Source organism: Pollachius pollachius, assembly GCF_949987615.1.
Source record: "Pollachius pollachius genome assembly, chromosome: 5".
Taxonomy (NCBI): Eukaryota; Metazoa; Chordata; class Actinopteri; order Gadiformes; family Gadidae; genus Pollachius; species Pollachius pollachius.
The window spans coordinates 18,618,629-18,644,151 of NC_136938.1; the positions used below are offsets into that span (position 1 = coordinate 18,618,629).

Sequence of the window (25,523 nt, forward strand, 5' to 3'; positions counted from 1 at the left end):
TTTTTAAATACTTTGATGATGAACTGATTCTTACAAAAGTACTATTTAGCCAAGATATAGATACATTTAGAGAATTTTTCGGCATTTGATTTACAGCGCTGGCAGTTGTTCATCTCAGCGCTCCCTGCTGTTTAATTACATTTCCCTTCAGATTGGGGCACTAGCGCCACAAGGCAAAGCGATGGTAACTGGCGCTATCTAGCGTTTATCCAACGTCTATGCAGGGAAGTTTGGACTGCAAGCATTCTTATTTAGTATTTCGAGTCAACCTACAAAAATGCAACATCCCCGGATTTATTTTACTTCAATATTGCATACATACAAAGTATCTAGAAAGCTACAAAATATATATCAAGAAGGCATCATGATACAGACCAGGAACATACAGTAATGACACAAACAGCATTTTACTTTTCCTCGCCTTTGCTCCCACATTTTACTTCCATTATGAAAGTTTATCACAATTTTGTACCAGAAAAAGCGAATATATAGATTTATACAAAGCACATTTTTACAAAAAGAAAAAATTCAGCACACAATTGTCTTAAAGATACTATCTGAGCTGTGAATACCACTTTAAAGCCAACATCTGAAAAATGATAGTGAAACAATACAGGTACCAGTACCTACATTTAAACAAAAGTACAAATAACAATGGCTAAACTGCTGCTTTTTTTTGAGTCATTCTGCCTCAACCCAACCCATGTTTACTGTTTATTTTGTATTGTCACAGAGTTCCAATAAGGACATGGATGGTTGTTTTTTTATGTCCCAGGGCAATGGGGTGTATACAGCCTGCTGTTTAACAGTGGAAATGACATGTCTACAAGTCTACCAGCAGTAACTAGCAGTAACCTTGTTATCATATACTGTTGGGCTTGCAATATACAGACAATGTCATCACAAAACCAAATACAATCATATTCAATCACAATAGGGAAACATGAACATCTCAGTAAGTAATCAGTAAATATGAACAGATGCACAGGGTAAACATAACATAATAATAAAAATAATGATAACAATAAAAGCCTATTTAACTCCACAGTGTACATAGGACTTTGACAAAATACTGAATGAGTGAACTTATGTTGTCTGCATCCACCATAGACATTGTCAGCATTATGTAGAAATTCTGAAGAGTAAAATACTTTGTTTACTTAGTTTTTAAAGGAAAGCAAAATATATGCTTGAGTAGCATTTACAGTGAAAATATTAGCCGTAATGGCCTCGTACAGAAGAGCAGAGATGAAAGTATAAAACTGAAGCTGCTTTTAACACTTAAAATGAATTACTTCAAAAAATAAATGTTTCTTTCAACATGGTTTTGGAAACAATTTGATGATAACAGGTGTTATGATATATATTGAATTATGAAAAGATTATAATTTTTTGGTCTAAAACATTTCAGATGTATTGATGACTTTAGACTAAGTCATTCACTTTAATATTTTGTGGATTTAATGATCGTTTTGTTATTCACACAAGGATGCCATAAATTACCCAGATCAGTTACACATACTGATCATTTTGTGTAGTACTAGTTCACATCAGCATATAATGGCCAATTCCTTTATAAATACAACAATTGTTACCAATGTAATGTAGCTTTTCCTTGTGACAAACACCAACAAACTGTTCCCATAAATACATCAAACCTTTTTGAAACAGTATTCAAGAACAGAGTTACATCTAATGTGCAGACTTCACCTTGAGAAAACAAAGCAATATTTTGTGTTTTTATTTTAAATTGATCAGTTCTGAGCAAGCAATCGATTGCCAGCTCAACGGTGTTGTAAGCATCTATACAATCTTTATTTTAACCTTAACCCTTAATCGTTACAGACCTTAAAAAAGGCAATGTGGTGATTGGTTTCACGTGTGTCTTATTTTTTGGTCTAGCAACGTCCTTGATAACTTCACTTTATTTTCAGATGCTGGAAATTTGAACGCAAAGGCACTTCCTTGCTACCATGCAGGACTTGATGACAGACATCTCTCTGTATTTTTGGTCTATACATCAGGAAAGGCAAAGTCTGTTCATGTATATAGTACACTCTTTAGAAAAGTTGTAGGTTGAACCGATTACAAATGTAACATAGACAATCTCTTGACGTGGGATAATTAAACAGACGTGCCACATTCCCAAAAACACTAAGAGTGAGTTGCTTAACAGAACCTTGTCCAACTCAAAGAAGATGCTGCTCAAAGATATTTTCTTTCTCTTCCATACTGACTGATTAAAGATTTGAAAACAAAGTACAGGAAAGATCAGAATATACTCGTCTAAGGCACTGTCCACTTACACTTTGGCAGATTGTATTGTGAATTGGTTACACAACGCAAACACATTAAGAGTCTTTCAGAAAAGAGATCACAGCTTTAGTGGCATCTTTTGGAGTTCACACGGTTATGACATGTTTAAGGCTCAGGATTGGTGTAGGCCACAGAAACATGGACTAGTGTGAACAATAAAGGCAGCAACACTCTGGCTCTAACACAAATGAAACTGCAATATCCGAGAGAAGAAGAAACAAATCTGTCTAGAAGTGATCTACTGTCCAATGTTTGTATGGTTCCTGAAAAAACATATTACTAAAAAGAAAATAATACAAAAAAAAATTGTGGCATCTCTATGGCGTTGCCAAAATAGGCAGCAAAGTGCTTCGGACAAGCTGACCAATTGGAGTAATTTAAATAGTGCTTTTTTAATATCTGGAACCTTATCACCCTTCTGTTCTAAAAAAAGAAAGATGTATTTGTCGAGCAAAATAAGAAGTTTCTTAGGATGCAATAGCCCACCATTTAAGAATAAGGTGTTGATGTTAAACCTCAAGTTGACATGTTCACAGTGCATTCTTTCCATGGTTGATAAGACTTGGAGTGCTTCAGTCACATACGCTCTTGGAAGTTGGAAAACAGTTTAGCTAATCGTTTTTGCAGTAACCACGCCTACCAATATTTATCTTGAAGTTAAATAGATTTAGCCTTATTTTGTAAAATATTTGCTTCTTTGGAACTTCTATTAGCTGTGGGTGTTTGTGTTTTATCTACAGAACATGGGATTCCAAGTTATCAATGACACACGTACAAAAACACACTCATTCATATTAAATAGACCCTGTCATCCCATGGGGGGGGAGAAAAGACTGGGACCTTTTTTCTTTCCTTTGCGTGTATAAAGCAGAAGACAACATATATTTCGGTTCATCAAATGAATCTCAACCAGCAAATCCATTATACATATATATATAACGGATTTGCTGAGCAACATTTCATATATATATATGTATATATATATATATATATACCACCACATGTATATCAAACAGGGATAGACTAAAACATGAATCTGTACCGCATTTCACAGCTGCAGTCAAAATTACAAAACACAAGACAATAAAAACAAAATCAAAATGAATTTGTGACCACTCATTTCACCCAACGCTAAACAACGCTAAAACGTAGAATAGGTATGTAGAGGCACTGCCACTTTGTCTTGAGGTTGGATCAATCTGTGGAGAACAATAATGTCAGGAAGGGCTTGACGGACCGTTATTCCTTCACCAGTCTGTAGATGTGATGCTGAGCACCGTGCTCGCTGTTTGACACCTCAAACACACACGCCATACACAGCAGAGTCTCCTGAGTGTCTCTGTTGGTCACCACCTGGAAGACACAACAGCAACATTTCAGGCCCTTCCAATGAATAGCAAAGGGGACCAAGAGCATGGAGGACACAAATGCACTGTGCACCGCTAGGGGACACATCAAGTCGGATCACACGTCATCTAGCATGTGAGTTAAAAAAGCCACGGGGAGATGTTGAGCTGATCAACTTCCCACTCACCAATCTGCATTGTGCAAAAATAGAAAATAGAAAATCTGAAAAAAGCGGCACAGTGCCCTCAAAGTACTACATTTCTTTCCCACATATGCGTTAAAAATAGAACATTTCTTTTTTTTGCAGATTTTCTTCCGGCAGCACAGTAAAGGTTCTCAACCGCCCCCCCCCCTTCCACATATGATGGCTAATAACAGAGGGACCCACCCCTCCCCCCGCCCTCCCCTGCAGATAATGAGACTGCCCACACTTTTCCATTCCCTGTGGAATGGCAGGAATGCAGGCGAAAAGGTAGACAAACTCATCTCAAGGCCTGTGCTACGATTTCTTTTTTTTCGAAAGACAGCGGGAGCAATCCAGGGCCAACAAACCTAGCCACCCACCAGGGAGCCAAGAGGGGAGGGATGAGAGGGTCCTCAGATGGAGCGCCTATCCCGTACTCATAAAAAGTCAGGCACGAAGTCTAGTGCTTTGTTCCAACACAGCAATACACAGAGCGCGGGAAGGGGAGGTTGAGGAGAGAGGAGCTGGCGGTTTACCAATAAGATGGTGAAGTTCTCCAACACGCTGTTCATCATGTATTTCTCCGGCAGGTGTTTGAGCTTGTGGATGAAGTTGATCATGTATTCACACATGGGAGACCGACTTATTCTGTAGACGAAACGTCCGTTTTCAAACCGAGCGTATTCAGTCTGGAGAGAGAGAGGTAGAGAGAGAAAGATAGAAAAAGACCACAGAACCAGTTTTCATGAGCAACAGCAAAGAACACAATATAATACATTAGATACATACATACTCAAAATAATACCAATTTCTCTTTACAAAACGACCAAATCACAAATAAATAAATAAATAATTACTTTCATAATTAATACAGACAAAACAACTCAACCAAGGGCAAGAAACTGAAACTGAAAATTTATAGGGCCAAGAAAAAATAGAAATGTGATGATGGCCCATGTCTCGAAGGCACACTAGGATTTTGCTAATCACCCTTCACTAGTTCACAATCAACTCAAAACGCATCACTCAGAACTAATAACCGCGGGGATCGTACCTCCACTTTTTCCACCACCTGCTTGCCGAAAGAGCACACCTTTGTTGAGCAGGTAATGGTCATGTTTTCTGAGCTTTCATACTGGCTTGACACTCCATAAAATGCTCCTGTGTCTTCCTGAATGTTGCAGTTCAAGTCAGCCTGGTAATCACAAGTCAAACATAACCAATGCAAATGTTAGATGAATATCTTAATTTTCTTTTGCTAAAAGAAAAGTTGAGAATTTCTTTAATATTTCACTACCATTTTTATATTTCACTGCCATCCGACAATATTCATCCATCCATTGATATCTATAAAGCTTGTACAAAGTCTTTATGCATGGCAAACATTCACAGACAAAGACACACAGACACACAGACACACACACACAGGCAAACCAACACACTGCCATCTAGTGATGGCTACTTTTTGAAGATCCAATTGAATGCACATGCAAATGCATTCATAGAGGTAACACAATTCTAAAAAGAACTCAATTAAGTTATCTAAAGGCGGATTTTTCTCATGAAAAGGATTTGCTTCCAGAGGACAGCCCTTTGTATGTCCAGAACATGCTTTTTAGTTGTAGTTAACAAAAAGACAAGATATGTTTCGGCATCATTCTCCTCCTTCATTAAGCAAAGCAGTTATCCTTTCATTATTGTGTAGATTCTGCCTTTCATTTGAAATTTAGATCGGTCGGTCACTTCAAAAGAAATGTGAAGGGGACTTGGTCCAAGTGCATATGGGCCCACTTTGTTGACTGCCGCTAGTTAGCATGTTGCATCATGGAGAAAATACATGCAATGTTTATACAGCCATTAGCAGCGCAACCGGGTCACCCTATTGTTCTGATATATTAGACTGAATTAGAGACTGCTTTGATCACAGTCTCTCCTGCTATGCAAGTCCAAATATAGAAGAGCGCATTCTGCAGACATGAAGAGAGAGAGAGAGAGCTTCTGTGTTTGGACTCTGATTACTTTCATTTACTTAAGATGGCCCTGAATAGATTCTTATTAGGCAGGTTTTTAGAATCAGTTGGTAACTGAAGTAGCCTTTAGATTGGAAAGACTGATGAATAATAGCAAAATGGTTCATTTAAAACCAAATCAATAATGTGATGAAGAAGACTGAACTATGAAGTAGACCCAAAAAATATGCTCTGAATAAACGTCCTTGCAAACTTATTTCAATATATTCAAAGCAGTACAATATGAGGCTATTTAGGAACACATGCGCTGTATTAAGAAGCTTTTGTGAAACTCACCCAAAATTTTATGAGAAAAAATGAATTCTGGGGACCTTTTCCAAAGAGGTCCTTCAGGCCTCCTTTCTTTTCAGGAAATTTGTCATAAATCTGATGAACGTCTACAGACTCCAGCAGGGCATCACTATAGGAATGGTTGGTATGCCCGATATGTACAAACAGGTGTTTGTTGTACTGCAAGGAAAACAGAATATGATTTGAAAAAGAGCTTGAATAATTTCAGCAAAATAATACAGAAAAACTAATGGAAGGTTATACAGAGTGCAATTCATTAATACAAGATTGGGGGAAAGTGACGTAAAGTAATAAATAAATAGATACTGTGTGTTGCATTTCACTTGAATGTTCGTCGTTGGTTCATCTATGTTGAGGAACATCTAAACCTTGTCATCACACAAACCCTCACTTCTAAAGAGGCTTTGTCGCCTACAAGGCCCCTTCAAGGCAGCCCAACCCTCTTAAATATGTAACAAGATTGATGTCTGTTGTCATTGGGCTATCGGTGAAAAATAAATCAAGGGAAAGTACACAAACCTTGATGAATTGCTCGATTTAAAGTAAACAATAAAAAACAATGAGAGCTGTGAGTGTACAGCTGATGCATTAAGCCTTGCAAAGTAGCATCATGTGAAGCAATGGCTTTTCTTGCTTGACCTATCTAATAGGCTTGTAGAAATATAAACAGTGCTGCAAAGGTCTAACACAGAGATTACGGTACCCTCTTGATATTTTGTCCTGGCCTTTGCCGGGGAATCCGTCTCTAGAATCTATCTATATGTATATTGCCGAATAACTGAAAGAGAATGGGAGTGTTTTTGCGCTCTCTTACGGAGTCTTGGTCTCTTTGTTGCTCCAGGAAGGCAGAGAATTCTACCAGCCGAAGTTTAGACGTTCCGATGGAGCGACCCTGCCACGCCGGGACCGTGGGGGCTTGGGCTGCTGACGGCTCATAACCTGCCCACACACACAAACACACGCATACATACACACACACACACACAAACACACACACGTACACACAGAAAAACACACACACACACACACACACACACACACACACACACACACACACACACACAGACACAGAAACCCACAGACACACACACACAGACACAGACACACACGCATATATGCGCACACACACACACACATGCATACACAAACACACACACCCACGCACACAAACGTGTCATTTAGGAGATGTTTTTGTTGCCCAGAGTGACCAACTATATACAGATGCAGGGCATGCCGAGGCAGGTGAGGGCTGCTGAGAAGCTTGCTAAAGGGTGGCCACAGCTAGGCTACTGACATTGGGAGGTGGGCGGCGATCCTGCAGCTAGTTTCACATCCTTTCCACCACACCATCCCGCCCCGAAGCTATTCTGCCCAGCACTCTAGGATTATATTAGACAAGTATGCAAACTAATCTAAATGCTTGAAGGCTAAACTCTCACTTGTTAATATGCCTGCTTCTGCCTTAGTTTTCAGGCCTTAAATCAACTTAATTTTTATGCATGCATCGTAAGCCTTTCTACATGTTATATAGCTGAGTGAGATGTTACAAGTCAGAGTGAGACACTAAATGTGTTTGTTTGTCATACGACACAAAACTTCACACAACATGAAAACATGACACAATTATTTCCCCGTGTCATATGTAATCAGGCATCCTTATAACTTTTCTAGAAAATATATATACCAAAGAACTAGAACCGAAGAATATTATTTATTTTAAATGATGAATTGGTGTTTTGCTATTAAGTAATTGGCATTAATTTCACTATTTCTTCTTTTTTGTTTCAGTGGAAATAGGGTTGAAGGCCAAAAGCTGAATGTTTGTTTGGTGTTGACATTGTATTTGTGCTTTCTTTTATTAATTGTAAATTTGAACTTGAATTCTCACTTGAAATGGTTGTTGTGACTGCTGGCTGGATTGGATATCCTTGCTGGGAAAAGGGTTTAATACTGAAATAGAAGGAGAGAGAGAGAGAGAGATAAAAATAAATCCACAATAAGATACACATGATGGGCTATATATAGTATTCATGTATCCATCAGCCATTCATTAGTCATTTCTGCGGTAATCATACTCACTCTTGTGTGGATCCTGACTGACCGGTTGTGATCATTCCCTGCCAAAACTAAAGAACGACATCAATAAACAAAAAGACAACAAACAACAAACAACCGTGAACATTTGGTAAAAAAAAAACAGATTGCCAGAAGATAAAAATATGCACGGCGCATTTGAAGAAGTGCTTATCTCCGCTTCCATCCCCTCTGGTTCTGTGCCTAACTGATCGGGGGTTTGGTTATGCAAAGCTGTTGTGTGTAATAGGATTTGGCCCGTGTGGTGTTCAGCGGGGTTGGCCCACCCTGGTTGTGTAGCTCGATGGGGGAGGCGAGGGGGTGGTATGGGGGTGCTGGATCAGGGTCCGGTAGGGGGCTGGATGTGGGTCTCTTACCCCTGCTCCGGGGAACGATGGGCGTGGGATGCCCGGCAGCCCCAGCTTGTTGTGAATAGCGGTGGCAGAAACAATCTGCGCTGAGGACATGGCCGCCATGCTCTGGAGGGCTTTGTCCTTCACGGTCTGGTCCTTTAACAACAATTACAAAGGGCTTAGCACTCTCACAGAGAAGGGGGGTCGACGGGGGGATGGGGGGGGGGGGAGGGGCATGGTGCAAGCAGCAATAACCAAACTCTAAACAACATACAAAAAAAGCCCACACAAAAGCGTACAAAAATAGCGACCTCACTCCTACAATAGCAAACAACAAGCAGGTAGAAAAAAAGAAAGAGAGAAAAAAGAGAAACAGCAGGTAAAAAAGGAAAGAAGGGGGAAAAAAAAGAGGAAAGTCGAACTGTCCACGCCATTATGTGCGCCATTATGTGTAGCAACTGTTATGCCTGAATGTGGCATAACAGTTGGAAATTATTTCCCATATACAATGGTCCTGCTGGCATGCACACTGGCATACACAGTTTGTTTAAGGTTTAATCTTCCACTAACATCTTCCTAGATCGAAAGCAGCAGTGACATTCTCCCCACCCATTGTTCCTTTATCAATACAGTATTCAGGAGCTTTTCTATCAAGGTTTTTGTTAATCTGTATGTCAAAACACATCCAAACATCCAGGAGAATAACTGAAGGACAGAGGGCCCACTTGCTTAAAAGTATTTCTACAGCCTTTAGTCTCTTGTCTTTTATCCCTGGAGGAGAGCTTCTAAATGACTAGGCCATATGTGTATTTAGCTGCTCTCCTTTTTATTTCTCCTTCTTGATAATGTTCCATTTTCAAAATTTCATTATTAATAATTTTTTTAATAAAAGGCAAAAAATATCCACTGCTGCAGTAAATTAAAGATGAATGGTTGTGAGTTTTTTTGCAAAATTCCTTTGCTAAGGAGAATCCTGTAGACAATAAGGCATCTGTGTCTGTATAAATGGTAGATTTCAGAAGTGTGCATGCCCTTTGAAGATGCATTGATATCAGAGGCCGTAGGCAAGCATGATGGCAAAAGCTTTTAGTGGCAAAATATTAGGTTGCAGCGACAAATGTACAACCCAACCCACACTCACACATGTGCCATTATTATATGGCAGAAGCACATACAATAAGCTAGAAGCTGATTCATGCAGAGAAATTATCAAATTAAGCAGATGCTTACCATGCTTGTGACCTAAAAAGAAACAAACAAGGTATGATTGTTAAAAATGTATTTTCTTTGTTGTTTTGAGTAGTTTAAAACTTTGAAGGCGTCACAGGGACCAATGCAGTAACAACATACTAGAAAACAATACCCAAATTTACACACAAACGTTAGAAGCACTGCATCAGGATCATAACAAAGAATACATTGAGTATGTAAAATACTTTATTTATCAACTATAGGGATATAATGGAAAATTACATCAAAAATACATATCTAAATAAAATAAATATAAGCATAAATATAACGTGTCTCACTAGGTTGGATGTCTTACATTTAAAAAAGTCATAAACAAACAATAATCAGCTATCATATGAGGCTAAACTAACATGATCGCCATTAATACTGCTTCGGGAAACGCCTGCTTGGATTTCTCTGCGCCAATGGACCCTAATTTGCTTTCGATGAAGAGAGACAGAGATCCATACAAAAGCTGCCTGTTTCTACTCAGACAGTCGCCCGTGCCCCATTCACAGCTAGCTGCTTGACCGACTCTTTCTGGTGCTCCAAACACACACACACGCACACACACACACACACACACACACACACACACACACACACACACACACACACACACACACACACACACACACACACACACACACACACACACACACACACACACACACACACACACACACAATTATTCTGAATTCTAAGAATGGTCACCATCCAATGAAAATTGTTGGATGGTGTGTCAGAGAAATAGTTACCATGGTTATACTTCATAAAGACCTTATATTCCAGGTCAATGTAGTCGTAGAGTACTCATTCGACAATGGCGCCTCGATTTTTGGGGAATTGTAATAATCAAAAAGGGTTAAAAGACTTGACTGCGGAGGGAAATAACAAGAGTGTTCTCAAATGACTTCATCTGAACTGAAAAGGAGGGCCAAACACGCCAGCACATCTTCCAGCAGGCTGAAGAGAGAAGAGACTTCACTGCTATTCTCCATACTGAACGGACACCGCCACACAGACGACGACAGTCGGGGGAAAAGTTTCATTATCTCACATTGTAAATCAAGGGTCGGTTGTTAAATTCACCTTCCTTCCTTTTTAAATAAATAAAACCTGGCTGACATGCCCTTCTATCAATATATCTTCTGGTAAGAGATTTACGCGGGCTCGTTGACCTCAAACAGCTCACAGCAGCTCACCAACAGCCAAACGCATCTTGCCAGCATGCTTCCCCACATACACACAGACTCTAGCGGCACACAAGCATTCAAAAGAAGGCCTAGTGCCACCTCGACAAATGTTTGCTTTTGCTTTGAGGTGCTTACTTTGAAATTATATTTTTTCATATGGAAGCTATGAATTGAGAAATTTGAAAACGATTATTATTCTTATCCTTATTTTCTTCTTCTTCTTGTTCTTGTTCTTCTTATTGTTATTGTTGTGTTTTATGCTGACTAGCCTTGTTGCTTAGCCAGCCAAAGGTGATCTCAAAGCAAAAGTAAAGAATGAAAGAGAGATACAAAAAGCAGGCAGAGGGAGTGATGTTAACTGGATATGGTGTTAGGGGTGGGGTGGGTTAGAATTTGAAATAGGAGATGATCAAGTAAGAACTTAAGGGTTAGGGGAATCAGAGTAGCAGGCATTCACTCCATCACCTGGGAAACAGGCAGCTAAACGCACAGCAACCACATGCCCAGAAGCAGAAAAGCGCATACCTTTAGCTTGGAATGAAACTCACGAGATTTCCTTCTGGCAAGAACCTGAATGTGACTAGACACCTGCGGGGTAGGGGAGAGGAGGAAAACAAAGGAACAGCCTGTAACCATGGCAATGAAAAGCCCCCTGCAACTGGGCATAGCCAGACCTACCTTAATGGCAGCTTGGATTTCTCGAACTTTCTTTCTCGCTAAGACCTGTATGTGACTAGACACCTCCATTAACAAAATAAAAAAAGGAAAAGGAAAAACACAAGAAAACAATAAAAGTACAAAGTGGATAACACATATCTTGGTTAAAAAAGCAGGAGATGCGTCCCACAATGGCAGAATCTCTGAGGCGCACAGTGAGCGCATAAAGCCAATAAAGCATTGTGCTGTCTGTTGTTGTCACCTAAGTGAAGTGATTAAGGAGGACGCAGGCCCCTTTAGTGCACATTAAGAAAGCACAGATGTGGTCTTCTGTGCACTGAATGACAATCGGCCGGTATTCGTGTGGGAGCCGGCGGAGACATTTCACAAGTTTTTTTTTTACTTAAACATTCACCTCGTCTGAAACATTTAATGGTAGTTAGGTTAACATATTCACAGAAACGATGGGGTTGTTATTAAAGCAGTGCTATTCATTCTGCTATCACCAACATAAATGTCAAACAAACACTGTCCCATTATATAAAGCTGAAACTGAATGAAGCTGAATTTCTGTTGATTAAAAAAAAAACAAGTCTGTAGTGTTGCTAAGTGTGGCAGGGGCAGGCTAATACTTACACTTGTTTCCCCCTAAGTGAAACAATTAAGGAAAATGCATGCCCCTTTAGTGTTAGGCCTACACCTACATTACTCTGTAAAGTAATTTCAGTGTCTTCAGATTGTTAATCAATGGAATCAATTAAGTAATTGTAGCCAGCATTCATTGAGGATTATTGAGTCAGTTATCCAAGTGTAACAGTAATTTACACTTTACCACATAGCCTCCTCACATGCTTAGCCGTGGGCAGTAGCCCATAAGCACGCTAACGCAACGTTTCATTGTTTCATTGCTTAAGAGAATTTATGCATATATTGCAGACAGCCCAGTTATCATTATTATTATTTATATTATTACGTATTATTACGTTATTACGTATCGTACGCCATAGCATAATTGCCTAAGTCATATTTCGGCCAAATTGTGATATCTAACATAACTCTACCGCCCTAACGCGCTGATTCACTGTGCCTCATTGGCTATGTCCTAAGCCAATCAGAGTGCTTTTTACATTCCATAATCGCTATCTGCCTAAGACATCTATTCGACTCATCTTGACTTGTACAGTATTTTGCAAAATACAAGATGGACCTTAAAATATGACTTAGACAATTATGGTAAGAGGCAAACGGTATTGTTGTTGAAAAAACCAAACCAAAGCCCTGAACCCTAATGAAGCAGAGTGCAGTACAACAGCCTGCTCGGTCCCAGCGGTGGTTTAGGACACTTGGTGCTGCGGGACTGCAAAACTAGTTTGGGAGGCAAAGAGCTATGGGCTGCACCTCGAGTGTCGAGCACCAATTTCTGTGTTTTCTAGAGGACTTATAAGCACCGAGATGCACTTTTGATTGCCTTACAGTGCAGAAAAAAGAGCCCAGTCTCCGGGGTTTCTGTGGCATGCCTGTGATCAGAGCAAGTCCCACTCTATTTGTGCTTCCACCTGCCCACAAATAAAAGCCTTTAGTCCCGCAAAGTGTGCAACCTCAATTCATTCAGAGGAAAGAATGCTTTCGGAGAAACGGGGGCTGCACTCCAGCGTATGCCGGGTCCTTTTGTTTCTTTTGTGTGTTTTTTTTCCTTCTTATTGTCTAGCAACACAATGCATATTGAATTGCAAAGATATAGTGATTAACAAATTGTTTCAAAGTATTCAATGTTAAGCGTAAGAGTATAAAAACACACAGAAAATAAACAAGCGACAGTAAATTGCACAATAGGTTGTTCATTTTCTTTGCTGTCTGTACTCCTGTTTGAATGCATCGGGCCTTCTGTATCATGGCTAGACACCAGCTTAGGCATGCATGCAACTGAGCATTGGGGTGTGTTATGTGTGTGTTTGTCTGCCTGTGCATGTGTTCACGTGCATGCATGTGCGTTGGATATCTGACTAGACTCCTATCTCATCCTCCAGCCAGGGTTTTCTTACCTGTTTCCGAGTCCTCGTCTTTCCCGTCCGTAACTTGATGTATCTCGCAATGAGTTCGTTACGACCTGTGACACAGAACAGGTGGAATATGTTCAATGGAGCAAGCATTTAATTTGCCTCTTACAATAGTCGAGGTGAAGAGCTCTTCTTCGAATCATAATAGTTTCAAATGTCATCGTTATAAAACCAGCTGGGGTTGTGACTTTGGCTATTTGAAAGGACGAAATAAAAAATATTCTTAGATGTTTAATAATTTTCTTACAAGTAAACCCCATTGCTACAATGGAATAAGGAGTTCACTATTTCACATATCACAGAGGAGTTCAAAGGACAGATCCAGAATCTGCTAGGAGCCCCATGTGGCATCACAATGAAAAGACCTCTATACAGAGACGGCATTTCGAATGAATCTACAACGTAATATAATTCCATTCTCTTCAAAGACTGCTATGAAAGAACACAGGCCTGGACATTCATAAATGTTATATAAAAGAATGGCGACAGAAATGTATCCATCTAAAACAGTGCTGCTTTCATCATGTTTTAATTAAAGAAATGGTTTTGTGGAGCTTCCCAATTAGCAGAGGCTTCAAACATTCTTCTGTCCTCAGCCCTGCACTAATTGCCCAAACGATTCGCAATCGTCCCGGCACAGCCTTTTCACATGGTAATTACACGTTGCCAACCCCAAAACTATTACACAAATTATAGGAGGGCAGGTACTGTAGTTGTTTACAGCTGAAGAGCCAACACGTGTCATAGAAATGCTTTGCACACCTGCGCGGAACGTATCAACAGGCTGGTTGTTTTTACCCTACCTACCACACACTAACACACTCACACACAGACAGACACACACAGACACGCACGCATGCAGGCACTCACTCACGGACACACACACACACACTCGCACGCAGGCACGCACTCCCGCACACACACACACACAAAATAAATGTCAGTGTAGTAAAAGGAAGACAGTGCATTTATAAGACTTATTTACAAGATTCAATTACATCCATATTCTACAGATGAAATTGCAGCACCATTTGGAATCAGGCTGATACCTAAGGCAGATATCAGGTCTGAGTTTGTTGAGTAGTGTGTCTATTGTTGTTGCATGTGTAAAAGACACTGAAAGTGTGTGGTTGTGGTTGCGTGACATGGACCGTGCATGTCTTTGCTCTGCTCACGTGCACTTAATTAATGACAGGGTGCAGCTGAAAGAGCTTTTACTTTGAAAGCCAATATAAAGTCAATATGCATTCAAATCTCTCAGTGGCCGTGAAATTGATGTGCGTTTGTCTTTTACGCATACAGGTCTTGACCCTAGGGAAGTCTTGACCCCCTGGGTATTTGTCCTTCAGAACTCGCGGTGAAGTTTAGGTCAGTGTCAAAAAGCCAGTGGACACCTGTCTGGGACAAATAAACAACATCTAGGGGATGATAACTCCAGCTTGATTGCACATAATCAACTGAAACAGACCAAGTGCTCCAAAGTTGTTTACACATAGTCCAAACATAAATGGCAGACTGAAAGCTTGTTTACTTACTTACTTATCCTTTTCACCAGGCGTGAAAAAGAAACCACCCTGATAACTAGCCAACCTGAAATCACCATTGTCCAAATTGCGTTGTCGATATGCACAAGCCAAGTGTGGGATTAGTGCATTACATTGTAACTTGTGTACATTGTTGTCCCCCTATAGTTTAGTTAAGGGGGAAGTAGCAACTTTTTATTTATTTTTACTAAAATACAATTGTCTATTGTTCATCTTGTAGGCCTGTATGCTTATCCTTATTATGATTTTTATTATTAGTATTAGTATTATTAGTATTATTCATTATTATTATCTGAAATTGATTATACATCACAAGGGGGCGCCATCTCAAGCATACGTTCATGGTGAACTATAAAGAACTTGGATCTCAACATTGTGTATGACAAATGAGAATAAACCAAATGTTTTTGGTACCGACATTTGGTACGCACGAGACACCTGATCGAAATGGGATCATATCACATATCTCAGTTATGATATTATTACCATGAGCTTAGAGAATCAGTTGATCTCATATCACACACAATCACACGCACACACCCGCAAACACTTAGAAGGATAAGTAGTTATTTTATGCTTAGTATGGAGCTATTGTTCTAGTTATACACAATACATAAAATACCATGGCTAGTTTACAGATTAAGGTATGTTATTTTCTCAAAGCAACCAAGAGAGTTAAGTTGATTGTGTAGTGAGTGTAACATAATTCACCTACAGTATTTTGTTATGTGTTGTTCTTTACACTGCGTTAGGCACGTCGTTTACTGTCTCGGTGTTTCAGGGATCGCTGTCCCTTTAAGGATTAGGAGCTTCTCATGACGCGGAGCCCGATGCGGCATATGTTCACTTGCAGCACGTTTTGATTCCTGTTTTCAAAAACAAAATAAACGAGTCACACAACTGTGTGCTCAACGTGCGAAATTGTATCCTTCATTTAATGCAATTTCCACAATTGCACTTTTAACCTTCCTCCAATCCAGTGCTCAACACAAACCAAAAAGTTCAGAGCATATAACGGCAGTCAATTGAGATTTTAGCTTCCAACACTCAAAGTTCTATGGTTTTATGACTGAGAAATATTAAGAGGAATATATTAGCAATAAAGTATGGCAACATGGATTGCTGCCAATACTCTGTGTGTGCATAAATATTGCCAGGCGGCCTGCATGTGATGTGGCTGAGCAGCTTCTGTGGTTAAGTGTAAGCAGGGGCGTAGCCAGGACATTATTACTGTGGTGGCCAGCTCGGGCCAATCTTATATTTGGGGTGGCACTTTAATGTCAAAATATAACACTTTGAATAAGAATAATAAGTCAAAGTTAGATCAAACTAATAGTGCATATATTTCAGCTTTCTTTAGACCGTTTCCATTCAGGATACTTATTATTTATTTATTTTCAGACTCAGGGGGGCCAGCGGGGTGGCCAATCTCTGAAAAAAGCTCCTCGGCAGCTATAGAAAACAGAGTCCTGCTGCTTGGTGAATACCCTGTATTTATAGCAAAAGACTGACAGTTGAGTGTGGTTGTGGTGGTGGTGAGGTGGGGGGATGGTGGGGGGGTCCTATACGTTATATTTCCATGACCTTAAGGAGGAGTCACACTACTAAAGGCAGGTGGGAGGAGCATGTATTTCATCCCTTCCTTTGCCAAAGTGAACTCAACCCCATACCGTCCCTAGAGATTTTTGGGGGGCATGTGAATGGCCCAACGAGATGGTAGCTCAACTCTTCCCCCTGAACCCCAGCAGCACACTGCTACCCTGGCCACTGGCCCGAGAAGCTGATCCCCCCATTCAGGGCAGAATGGGGGAATCAGGTAGGTCATTATTTTATTCAGAAACCTTAAAGTGTAATTCCGGTGAAAATTGAAGCCAGGGTCTTTGTTTTGGCATGTATACCCATCAAAAAAGCCTGCCAGATACTTTACATGCAGTAGCATGATTAGGGTCCCTACACATAAAACAAAGCATCAACAACTATGTTAGCTTATCGGCATATTTAAAAAGGACCTACCGGTAAGGCACTGACTTTGAAAACAGTCTTTTGTAATAAACTCCCGGTATACTAAGTTGTTTTATGTTTTATGTGTAGGGACCCTAATCATGCTACTGCAGAGGTTTGGTGCTATTTTGAGCAATATTAGTTGCTAAAAAGTGCAGATTTGGTAGCGTTTGCGGTGCCCCTAACCAATAACATGGAAGCCAAACATTGCGCCGGGCAAACTCTATACTTGATTTTCAATGAAAAAAGTATCTGGAAGGCTTATTTGATGGGTATACCTGCCAAAACAAAGACCCTGGGTTCAGTTTTCGCCAGAATTACACTTTAAGGGAAATGCGAATCTCACTGGACCGCCATGAGAGGAGATGCACATGATCTCACAAATAAGGCATTTCAAAGCATGCCTTATTGGATACATGTGGAAATGCATACATGTGGAAATGGAAGGGTGGAGGACAGAAAGCCAGCGATAAAGAGACAGAGAGAGGCGGTGGAGGCAGGAGAATGATAAGAGAGAAGGAAGAAAAAGGTTGGATGCTATTCAGTACAGCTCTCTCGCTATTCTGTCTTGGTGTTGTGAAGGTTCGCAGCACTGTTGTGTCTCATTGTCCTCTGTTTAATCCACCTCTTCTCAACCACTTCTTGCTAACACCTTTCCTGTGTGACACATCCAGAGAGTGCAGTTTTCATTTGTTACCGAAAGGAGAAAAAGCATTTCTAGTCTGATGCGGGAGTCCTTTATGTCCTATTTTACACAAGTTGTTTGTGTAAAGGAAATTCTACACTTGAAAACATGATTACACGCCTTAGAAATGTGTAATTCACGTGAAAGCATTTAAAACAGGAATAAAATATAATCAAAAGGTAAGTTACCCTGCCAAACAGAATTTTTTCTCTGATTTCTAAATTCCAAAAAAAATACAGCAGTAATGCACTATTCCCTTATTTGTATTCTCTGCCCTTTTTTCAAGACGAACAATGAGGCTGAAGTTAGAGTTATGACACATTAAATATCATACTTCCTAGATTATGTCCTCTGAGTGAAAGGAACAAAACTTTACTGGTTTTGCTGTACTTTTATCCCTCCATTTTAAAAGAACCCATTTCCTGTAACAGGCCTCGTTGAACACGGACAAAACCACAGCCACATCTGGCCAAGTGCTCAGCTATGATGTCAATGGATGTGAGACAGACTCGAGCCGGGCCAGAAACCACATTGGATTGGCTACGTTGCTCTTTCTGCGGGTCAGGGCATCAAATCTTGTGAACAAAGGGGCACACAAATGTTTATTCAATCAAAATGCTGCATGAGTGATACATTCCAATAGGCAGTGGGTGTGTGCCTCTTGTTGATCTTACACACCTATCGCACTGGAAATGTATCAGGATTTCTATCCGTAATCAATTCAAACCAAATATTTTGGCTCTGTGCTGACAACCAAAGACAAAGACTGAAAAGAAAAACACACTCCTTTTTCTGAGCGACGGAAAAGAAAAGTGTGCAACACACTGGGACCACAACCCTTATACGAAACCGCACCTCATACTTTGCTACGTGGTCAAGAAGATGGATGGCACACATTGAGAACAACTATTTGAGAGGTTTCATTCCGAGGAACAAAATTGGGTAAGAGATAAGATGGGGTTTCAAGATGTTCTCCAAATGTTAAAAATCCCAAAATAATTTGTGTACAATGCAAATATATTGAAGGGACACACACAACAATGCAAATACATTGAAGGGACACACACAACAACGCGTACACACCTATGGGCAAGTTTGGGTCTCCATTCAGCCTAACCAGCAGGATTTGGATAGGGAAGCAAGAAAACCTGGAGAACGTAACCAAAAAGTCTCCCAAGATATGGGTCCTTACACAGGGATCCGTTCTATGCACGTCAGCCTGTGTGCGTGCATGTGTGTGTGTGCATGTATGCGTGTGTGTGTGTGTGTGTGTGTGTGTGTGTGTGTGTGTGTGTGTGTGTGTGTGTGTGTGTGTGTGTGTGTGTGTGTGTGTGTGTGTGTGTGTGTGTGTGTGTGTCCACATAAGCCATGGCTTTGCCCTCATCTGTGACAGATGACTCAAGAATCCCAGGCAGACATTACGACATTATCATCACGATTGACGAGAGCTGAGAGCCTCTGGCAGGAGGCTCCCCTCTTGATTCGCAGGTTCTGGAATCAAACAGTGGCAAGAAAATGTTTTGATGGTACAATCAAACCAGGAACTATGTCTCAAACTCCTTTGGAGTAAACAATGTATACTATTTGTGATAATTGATAACAATTCAAGGCTGCAGTTGATTGTTGAAGGATGTAACAATCTAAAACACTGATGCTTTGCTTTCATTGTATGTTGGCTCGAACAATTGATATTAGCAGTAATTGTAATACTTATACGAATACACCAATGATGGACTCAACACCATCCATCCTGACATTGGGTCGGGCCCAAGGATACATCAGTGTAACCTAACAGGAAGGGATTTAGAGATTCTTGGACTGGAGTTGCGATCTCATGCTGTTTATGGTCACGTTAAACAAACGTTATTGGCTAGGAAGTCTGAAGATTTGATTGGTCAGATCATCAACATGTGAATGAAGCAGCTCAGCTTGCTGCAAATTGCTGGTGATTCCACATTGCTCTGTTATCACGCCACTGCTGGTGCTCAGCCTATGATCAACCTGCGATTAAAGCCTCAGCTTCAAGCAATTAAGAACCAGTATTGAAACAAGCCCATCAGCTTTCCCTGATTATTATTAACAAGGGCTAGGACTTTTCCAAGAGAAAGTACATATTATTGTCATATTGACTGTAATATTATTAACTAAACACTGTTTATAAGCAAGAGCTTCTTCGGTCTTCTGATTCCTGAAGATGTTCTTCTTGCTGAATGTTCTGGTTTTATGTTGAGGGCCCCAACATTGGGCCCGCCACATGTTTCCTTTGTTCTATATTTGATCATTACATCTGCTATGTTACTTATGAGGGGAGAAAAAATGAAATTACTCCATCCTTCACACGCTGGAAAAATCCGACCACAGCAAAATCAATTTCAACCATAATACTGCGTAATATTGTCTCTAATTGTAATTAACAGCTTTTTCACTATCTCTTCCTCACCCTTGGACACAAAGGAAAATCAATACTAAACTTGAGATGGCTTTATTGAGCTGGATAAAAGGTTTTATCGTTGGGCTGGGGGTCAGGGGCGCTTGAGTAATGTGTGAGTTCAAAAGGGATCGAGGGGGGTTGGAGGTCAAAGGTGAGTTGTTCTTTCCAGAACCTACAAGACATCAGAAAAGCAGGTCAGCAACCTTACGCCTTCCGGGAGACACAAGAACATTACAGCAGAGGACCTCTGTTGAACTGGACCCGTGTTCAGGCACAAGGTGGAGCGGACTCTCTCTCTCTCTCTCTCTCTCTCTCTCTCTCTCTCTCTCTCTCTCTCTCTCTCTCTCTCTCTCTCTCTCTCTCTCTCTCTCTCTCTCTCTCTCTCTCTCTCTCTCTCTCTCTCTCTCTCTCTCTCTCTCTCTCTCTCTCTCTCTCTCTCTCTCTCTCTCTCTCTCTCTCTCTCTCTCTCTCTCTCTCTCTCTCTGACACGCTCACAAGGGAACCACTTGCACAGCCGGCTCTTGTCTGACTCACTCAATCAATTAGTAGTCCCTGAGTTGATCATCACATACATTACAGCAGAGGCTCGTCAACGTGCTGAGGTGTGTCCCTCAGGAGAGGCAGAGGGGAGGAATACGTAAGCTAGAGAGCAGGACCCCCCCCCCCCCCCCCCCCCCCCCCCCAGCGACTACAGCTGGACAGGTTGCTGCACTAATCCGTGGGGACATGTGTAATTATGATGAGTCCCACGGGGGGAACGAGTGACTGGGTTAGCTACGGCGATGTGTGAACATGATGAGGAGAGGCGGCGAAGAAGGTGCATTCTACCTGCCTCGCCCACAGCAGAGTAAGAGGACCCTGAGTCAAATCAATATTTGCAATCTCTCGGGATCAATGTAGCGCCCAAGCAAAAAGCAAGAGGTGTAAACGCTGACCGTTGTGAGAAAATCCACCTTCACGGCCATGATGTCCCCTCCCGTCGCATTTGTTTTGGCTTCATGCACAAGCCGTGGTGTGCTTTTTTAATTTTGCTAAAGAAATCCAATTTGGACCAAGAAACAAATTTGCAATTTCTTTCAACATTATCATTGTTAAATAGTAAGAGTAGATGTATGCCTTCGCTATAGCTAGTTCATACAACAGAATAATAAAAGGGTTACATGGCATTGTTCAAAGATAAGTCTTCCCTTTTTGATCAGATTCAGTTGCATCTCTCTTGTCGGCTACATCTGGCCATTCCTACACTGATTATACAAAGCGGTTCCTTCAGTAAAATATGAAGCCATCAACATAAAGTGTTCAGCCCCAGAATAGGGCCGCTCTCTCATCAGTATCAAACAGACCCAGTTCTTGACACTGCATCTTTAAGAAAGCTCAGAGTTTAACTGTGTTCAAGAACAACAATGGCAGCCAATTGGGAGTGTGCAACCTGAAACCAGTAGCTCAGCTTGCAGAACCTCAACCAGACCTCAGAACTGAGACACACCCCAACAAACTCCACATTCAGACAGAATGCTCTGTTATCCGAGGAAAATTAACATATTTTAAGTGTGGTCGATAACAAATTGGGACAATGCAATGACTATGCTGCATGGACTCTTTTGGAAAATATAATAATTAGGACATTGATGTTCTGGAAAATACTGAGCTAAAAATTAATAACTTTAATTAATAACTAACTCAAAAGCTGCAAGCCATTGGACAACAACATCTGTACAAAAGATGCAACATATATCCCTAAATAGATTCTAAAGTTCACGTTTTAGATGTGAACAATAACTTCAGTTCATTAATAGCCATCATTTTTTTTTTAAATAACACTTTTTCAAGCAAAATTAATTGAATGTTCTATCCTGGGAGATAGAATAAATCTAGGGTTTTTCACCCCAAAGCAATGTCCATATAGGGACGGATGCCAAAGATATTTTGGGATTTTCCAGTCGAAATATAGAATTGAGTCCTATGGGAAGCAAGCTAAAAATACAGGCCCCTACATTTGGGCCCTGTTCTTTGCTCTGTTGAAACAACTTGATTATATTTTTATTTTAGGTCTTTGCCTCATTTATGAAGTTGTGACAGGGCCTGACCTGCTGTCTTGTTATTTACATCTTTGGGTCACATCAACACGGAAAAGCATACAGCCAAAAGCACCAAAGCACCTCAGTACAAGCATATATAATGCACTGGATTTTCTCAGATTCACAAGCAACATACAAACATACAGACATTCATAAATGGCAACATAGCGCCACTGAGCAAAACAAATGATTGTGAATTAAGATAGCAATTGATTGCTCCATCAACAATAGTGTTTGTATCAGCCATCATCGGAAAAGCAGCATGTTGGTCCAGTAAAGATCCAGTTTCCTTCTCTCCAGTTCTCTTCTGTCCAGGATGCAAAGCAACAGGTGTAGAGAGCTCAAAGTAAGATCTCCAACAGACTGCGGTTGATTAAGTAAAAGAACACATGAAAAGGACAGTACCCTCCCTTAACATTTTTACAAGCTACACTGCGCCTTTTAGCCCTTAATAATGCATCAGTGCCAGTTCTTTGAAAGCCAAGCTTCGTACTAATATCCCTCCCCTCCCCACACACACACACCCTCGAACAACTACAGGCAGTTTTCCCCCCTAGTTCATATTAGTGTTTATATGTGACAAATCAATAGAGGAAAACATCTGTAGCATAACCGTGCTATCTGAAGCTTTGTCACAACAACAACACCCTCTCTATTTATACTAAAGCATTCCCTCCGGCGCAATCGTCATCTTTACTCTCATCTCTAATGGGGGGATGAAGACATAAAGCAATTTGAAGTTTTCGTTAACAGCACAATGTGTGAAAACTCTGCGGTGCTGCAGCAACAACAAATGACCGGGGAACAAAACGGGGCTGGGGGGATTATAGTGGAGGCGGTGGGTAATGTCTTTCCGAACCCAAGTTCCTCCCTGCATTCTGAGTAAATGCAGGTGACTGAGGGAGCCTGAGCTGATCCCAGAATTCCTCATTACGTGCCCAGCGGGAAGGCTCAGTCCCCGCTCGCTCCAGCACCGAGCGTGCTCAGCCCAGCGAGACAGGCCCCGGAGGAGCGCTGTGCTGCAGGGCCATCTGGGGCAGGCCAGGTCTGCTCATTATATCTAACTCATCCTTGGCATCCCCGCAAACCAAGTGCCACTTAGTTCCCACAGGAGGGGTCTAAAGGCTGGAGCGCTGATGAGGTGGCAGAGCAACCACAGAGAGGTAACGGGAGGAGTTTTACCTCAAAGGACTCAGAGAGAGGGAGGGCGGCATGATATGGACTGAATATTCCAGCCCATTAGCCTAGCCCATATAGTTATCCTTTTAGCCTAGTGAGTCGGATCAGACCTGCGCAGTGTTGACAACATGTTGAAACTAATTGGATAAACTGTGGCATCACACCCAGAGTAAAGACAATAATACACTATGATTTATTTCCCCAAAGAGATCTTGTTCAAAATGTTTCCCCCTATTTATTTGATATAATACTCCTGAAAATAATACTACTACCTATGCTTTATTGTCTGTAAATAGAAGAGAGCCAATGAAAAGATATCTAACAAAAAAAACTATGTGGATTGGGCCTAGACAGTATCAATATGCAATTTGTGTCCTTTCTTCAGCTACGAAGCCGATGCTATTTAGTTTGCAGCAGGGCATGTGCAAATGCATAACAATGAATAAACATAAAATTTGCGTGAATCGTGTCATTTCATATATGCACCCAATTTCAAGAATAAATAAATGCAGCCTCGCACAGCAGGTGAACTGTGTAACTGTAGCGCGATAAGGTCTTCGGCTGCATTACTGACATGTTTTCCTTGTGCTTTTTAACATCTAGTGGCCAGTGGACTTGGGAGCCAGGGGGAGAGTGCTGGGACATCCCTACTACGCAGCTGCGAGGCTTCCTGTCCAAGTCACAATTAGCCTCACAGGAACGGGCACGGTGCCAACCACTGATAGTTTTTTGGACATCAGAAAACACTCCAGGTAAACACCACAAGAAGGAGAAATTAGGCATTGTTTTGTACAGCAAGACAGTTGCTATAGAGACTGTTGCTAATTAACAGCACTCTGCCCCTGGGTAACAAAGGGCTTAAGGGCACTCGTGGCGGCTCCTCTTGTGATCAGCACTGTGTATGGAACACTGTAGCATCCCTAGTGGCCTCTACTCTCACAAATACATGTTTCCCCTTCTGCTGCGCCTGCTTCATATTACATGCCAGGAGTGGTTTTTGTCTTCCTGTGTCTTATAAAAAAAAAAGTGCATGGAGCTGGATTACAAGCCACATTTACTCAAGACCTTGCCCGCTTAAAAGACAAAATCTTTTTATAGAATTCTTATTTTAGAGAAACCCCTGCCTCTGAGCCGTTCTGGAGGACCCTTCATGGGTTCCTCATCATCTCTGATGGTATTCTGAAAAGAGGCCCTGCTACCGAGGAGCGCATCCCTTATGGAAATCTGATGGATGCCGGCAAGAAATTTACATGGTAAACAAAGCCCCACTGATTTGATGTCTTGAAGCGCCGGCCCACATAAAAATGAAAGGCATCTGGCATTTCCTTTACCTAGTTACAACAGGTCTAACCTGGTGAATGCCCTTAGCCCTTCCGTGTATTATAAATGATAGATGGAAAGAAAGCCACCCACTACTACTACTACTATTACTACTACTACTACTACTACTACTACTACTTATACTACTACTGTAAGTAGTAGTATAAACTACTATTACTACTAGAACATAAGAGGCAGTATCAATATACTGCCTCGGAATGTGCCTGTGTACGTGGGCATGTAGTCCTTCCAGAGGTTACCCGGAATGTTTGAGCAGGAACAATTTTACAAAAAATAATGAACTATTATAAATACAAATACAAATGGTCGAGCCGTGATCAGGCATGTTTGTTTTTGGGTCGTAAATGCTAAACTGCCCCCTTTGTGTACAAGTTAACATGATATGGAAGTATACCGGCACGCTTAGTAAACATGCTGTATGCAGAAGTTTAAATTCAGCCTCACTCTCCAATCCAAATGGTTTGAAGAGAAGAAAGTGGGACTAGCCCAGCTTCTGCTTTTACCTTAAAGGATAATTCTGGTGTAAAATG

At 41.0% G+C, this 25,523-nt stretch overlaps 1 protein-coding gene across 4 annotated transcripts in view; it reads right to left on the reverse strand.

The window, feature by feature from the left end:
• Nucleotides 1-432: 432 nt before the first annotated feature.
• tead1b (TEA domain family member 1b) overlaps nt 433-25,523 on the reverse strand; it is a 37,617-nt gene continuing 12,526 nt past the window's right edge. The window contains exons 4-15 of one of the 4 annotated variants that reach the window (XM_079736700.1): nt 13,720-13,784; nt 11,699-11,761; nt 11,546-11,608; nt 9,825-9,836; nt 8,619-8,750; nt 8,248-8,294; nt 8,057-8,118; nt 6,983-7,107; nt 6,154-6,327; nt 4,902-5,042; nt 4,384-4,536; nt 433-3,669 (exon numbers count right to left, since the gene is read on the reverse strand). In XM_079736700.1, the coding sequence (XP_079592826.1) occupies nt 3,556-3,669; nt 4,384-4,536; nt 4,902-5,042; nt 6,154-6,327; nt 6,983-7,107; nt 8,057-8,118; nt 8,248-8,294; nt 8,619-8,750; nt 9,825-9,836; nt 11,546-11,608; nt 11,699-11,761; nt 13,720-13,784 (1,151 nt within the window). In that variant the 3' untranslated portion in view covers nt 433-3,555. Of the gene's footprint in view, nt 3,670-4,383; nt 4,537-4,901; nt 5,043-6,153; nt 6,328-6,982; nt 7,108-8,056; nt 8,119-8,247; nt 8,295-8,618; nt 8,751-9,824; nt 9,837-11,545; nt 11,762-13,719; nt 13,785-25,523 lie in introns of all 4 variants that reach the window. The other 3 variants (XM_079736701.1, XM_079736702.1, XM_079736699.1) reach the window with 3 other exon arrangements.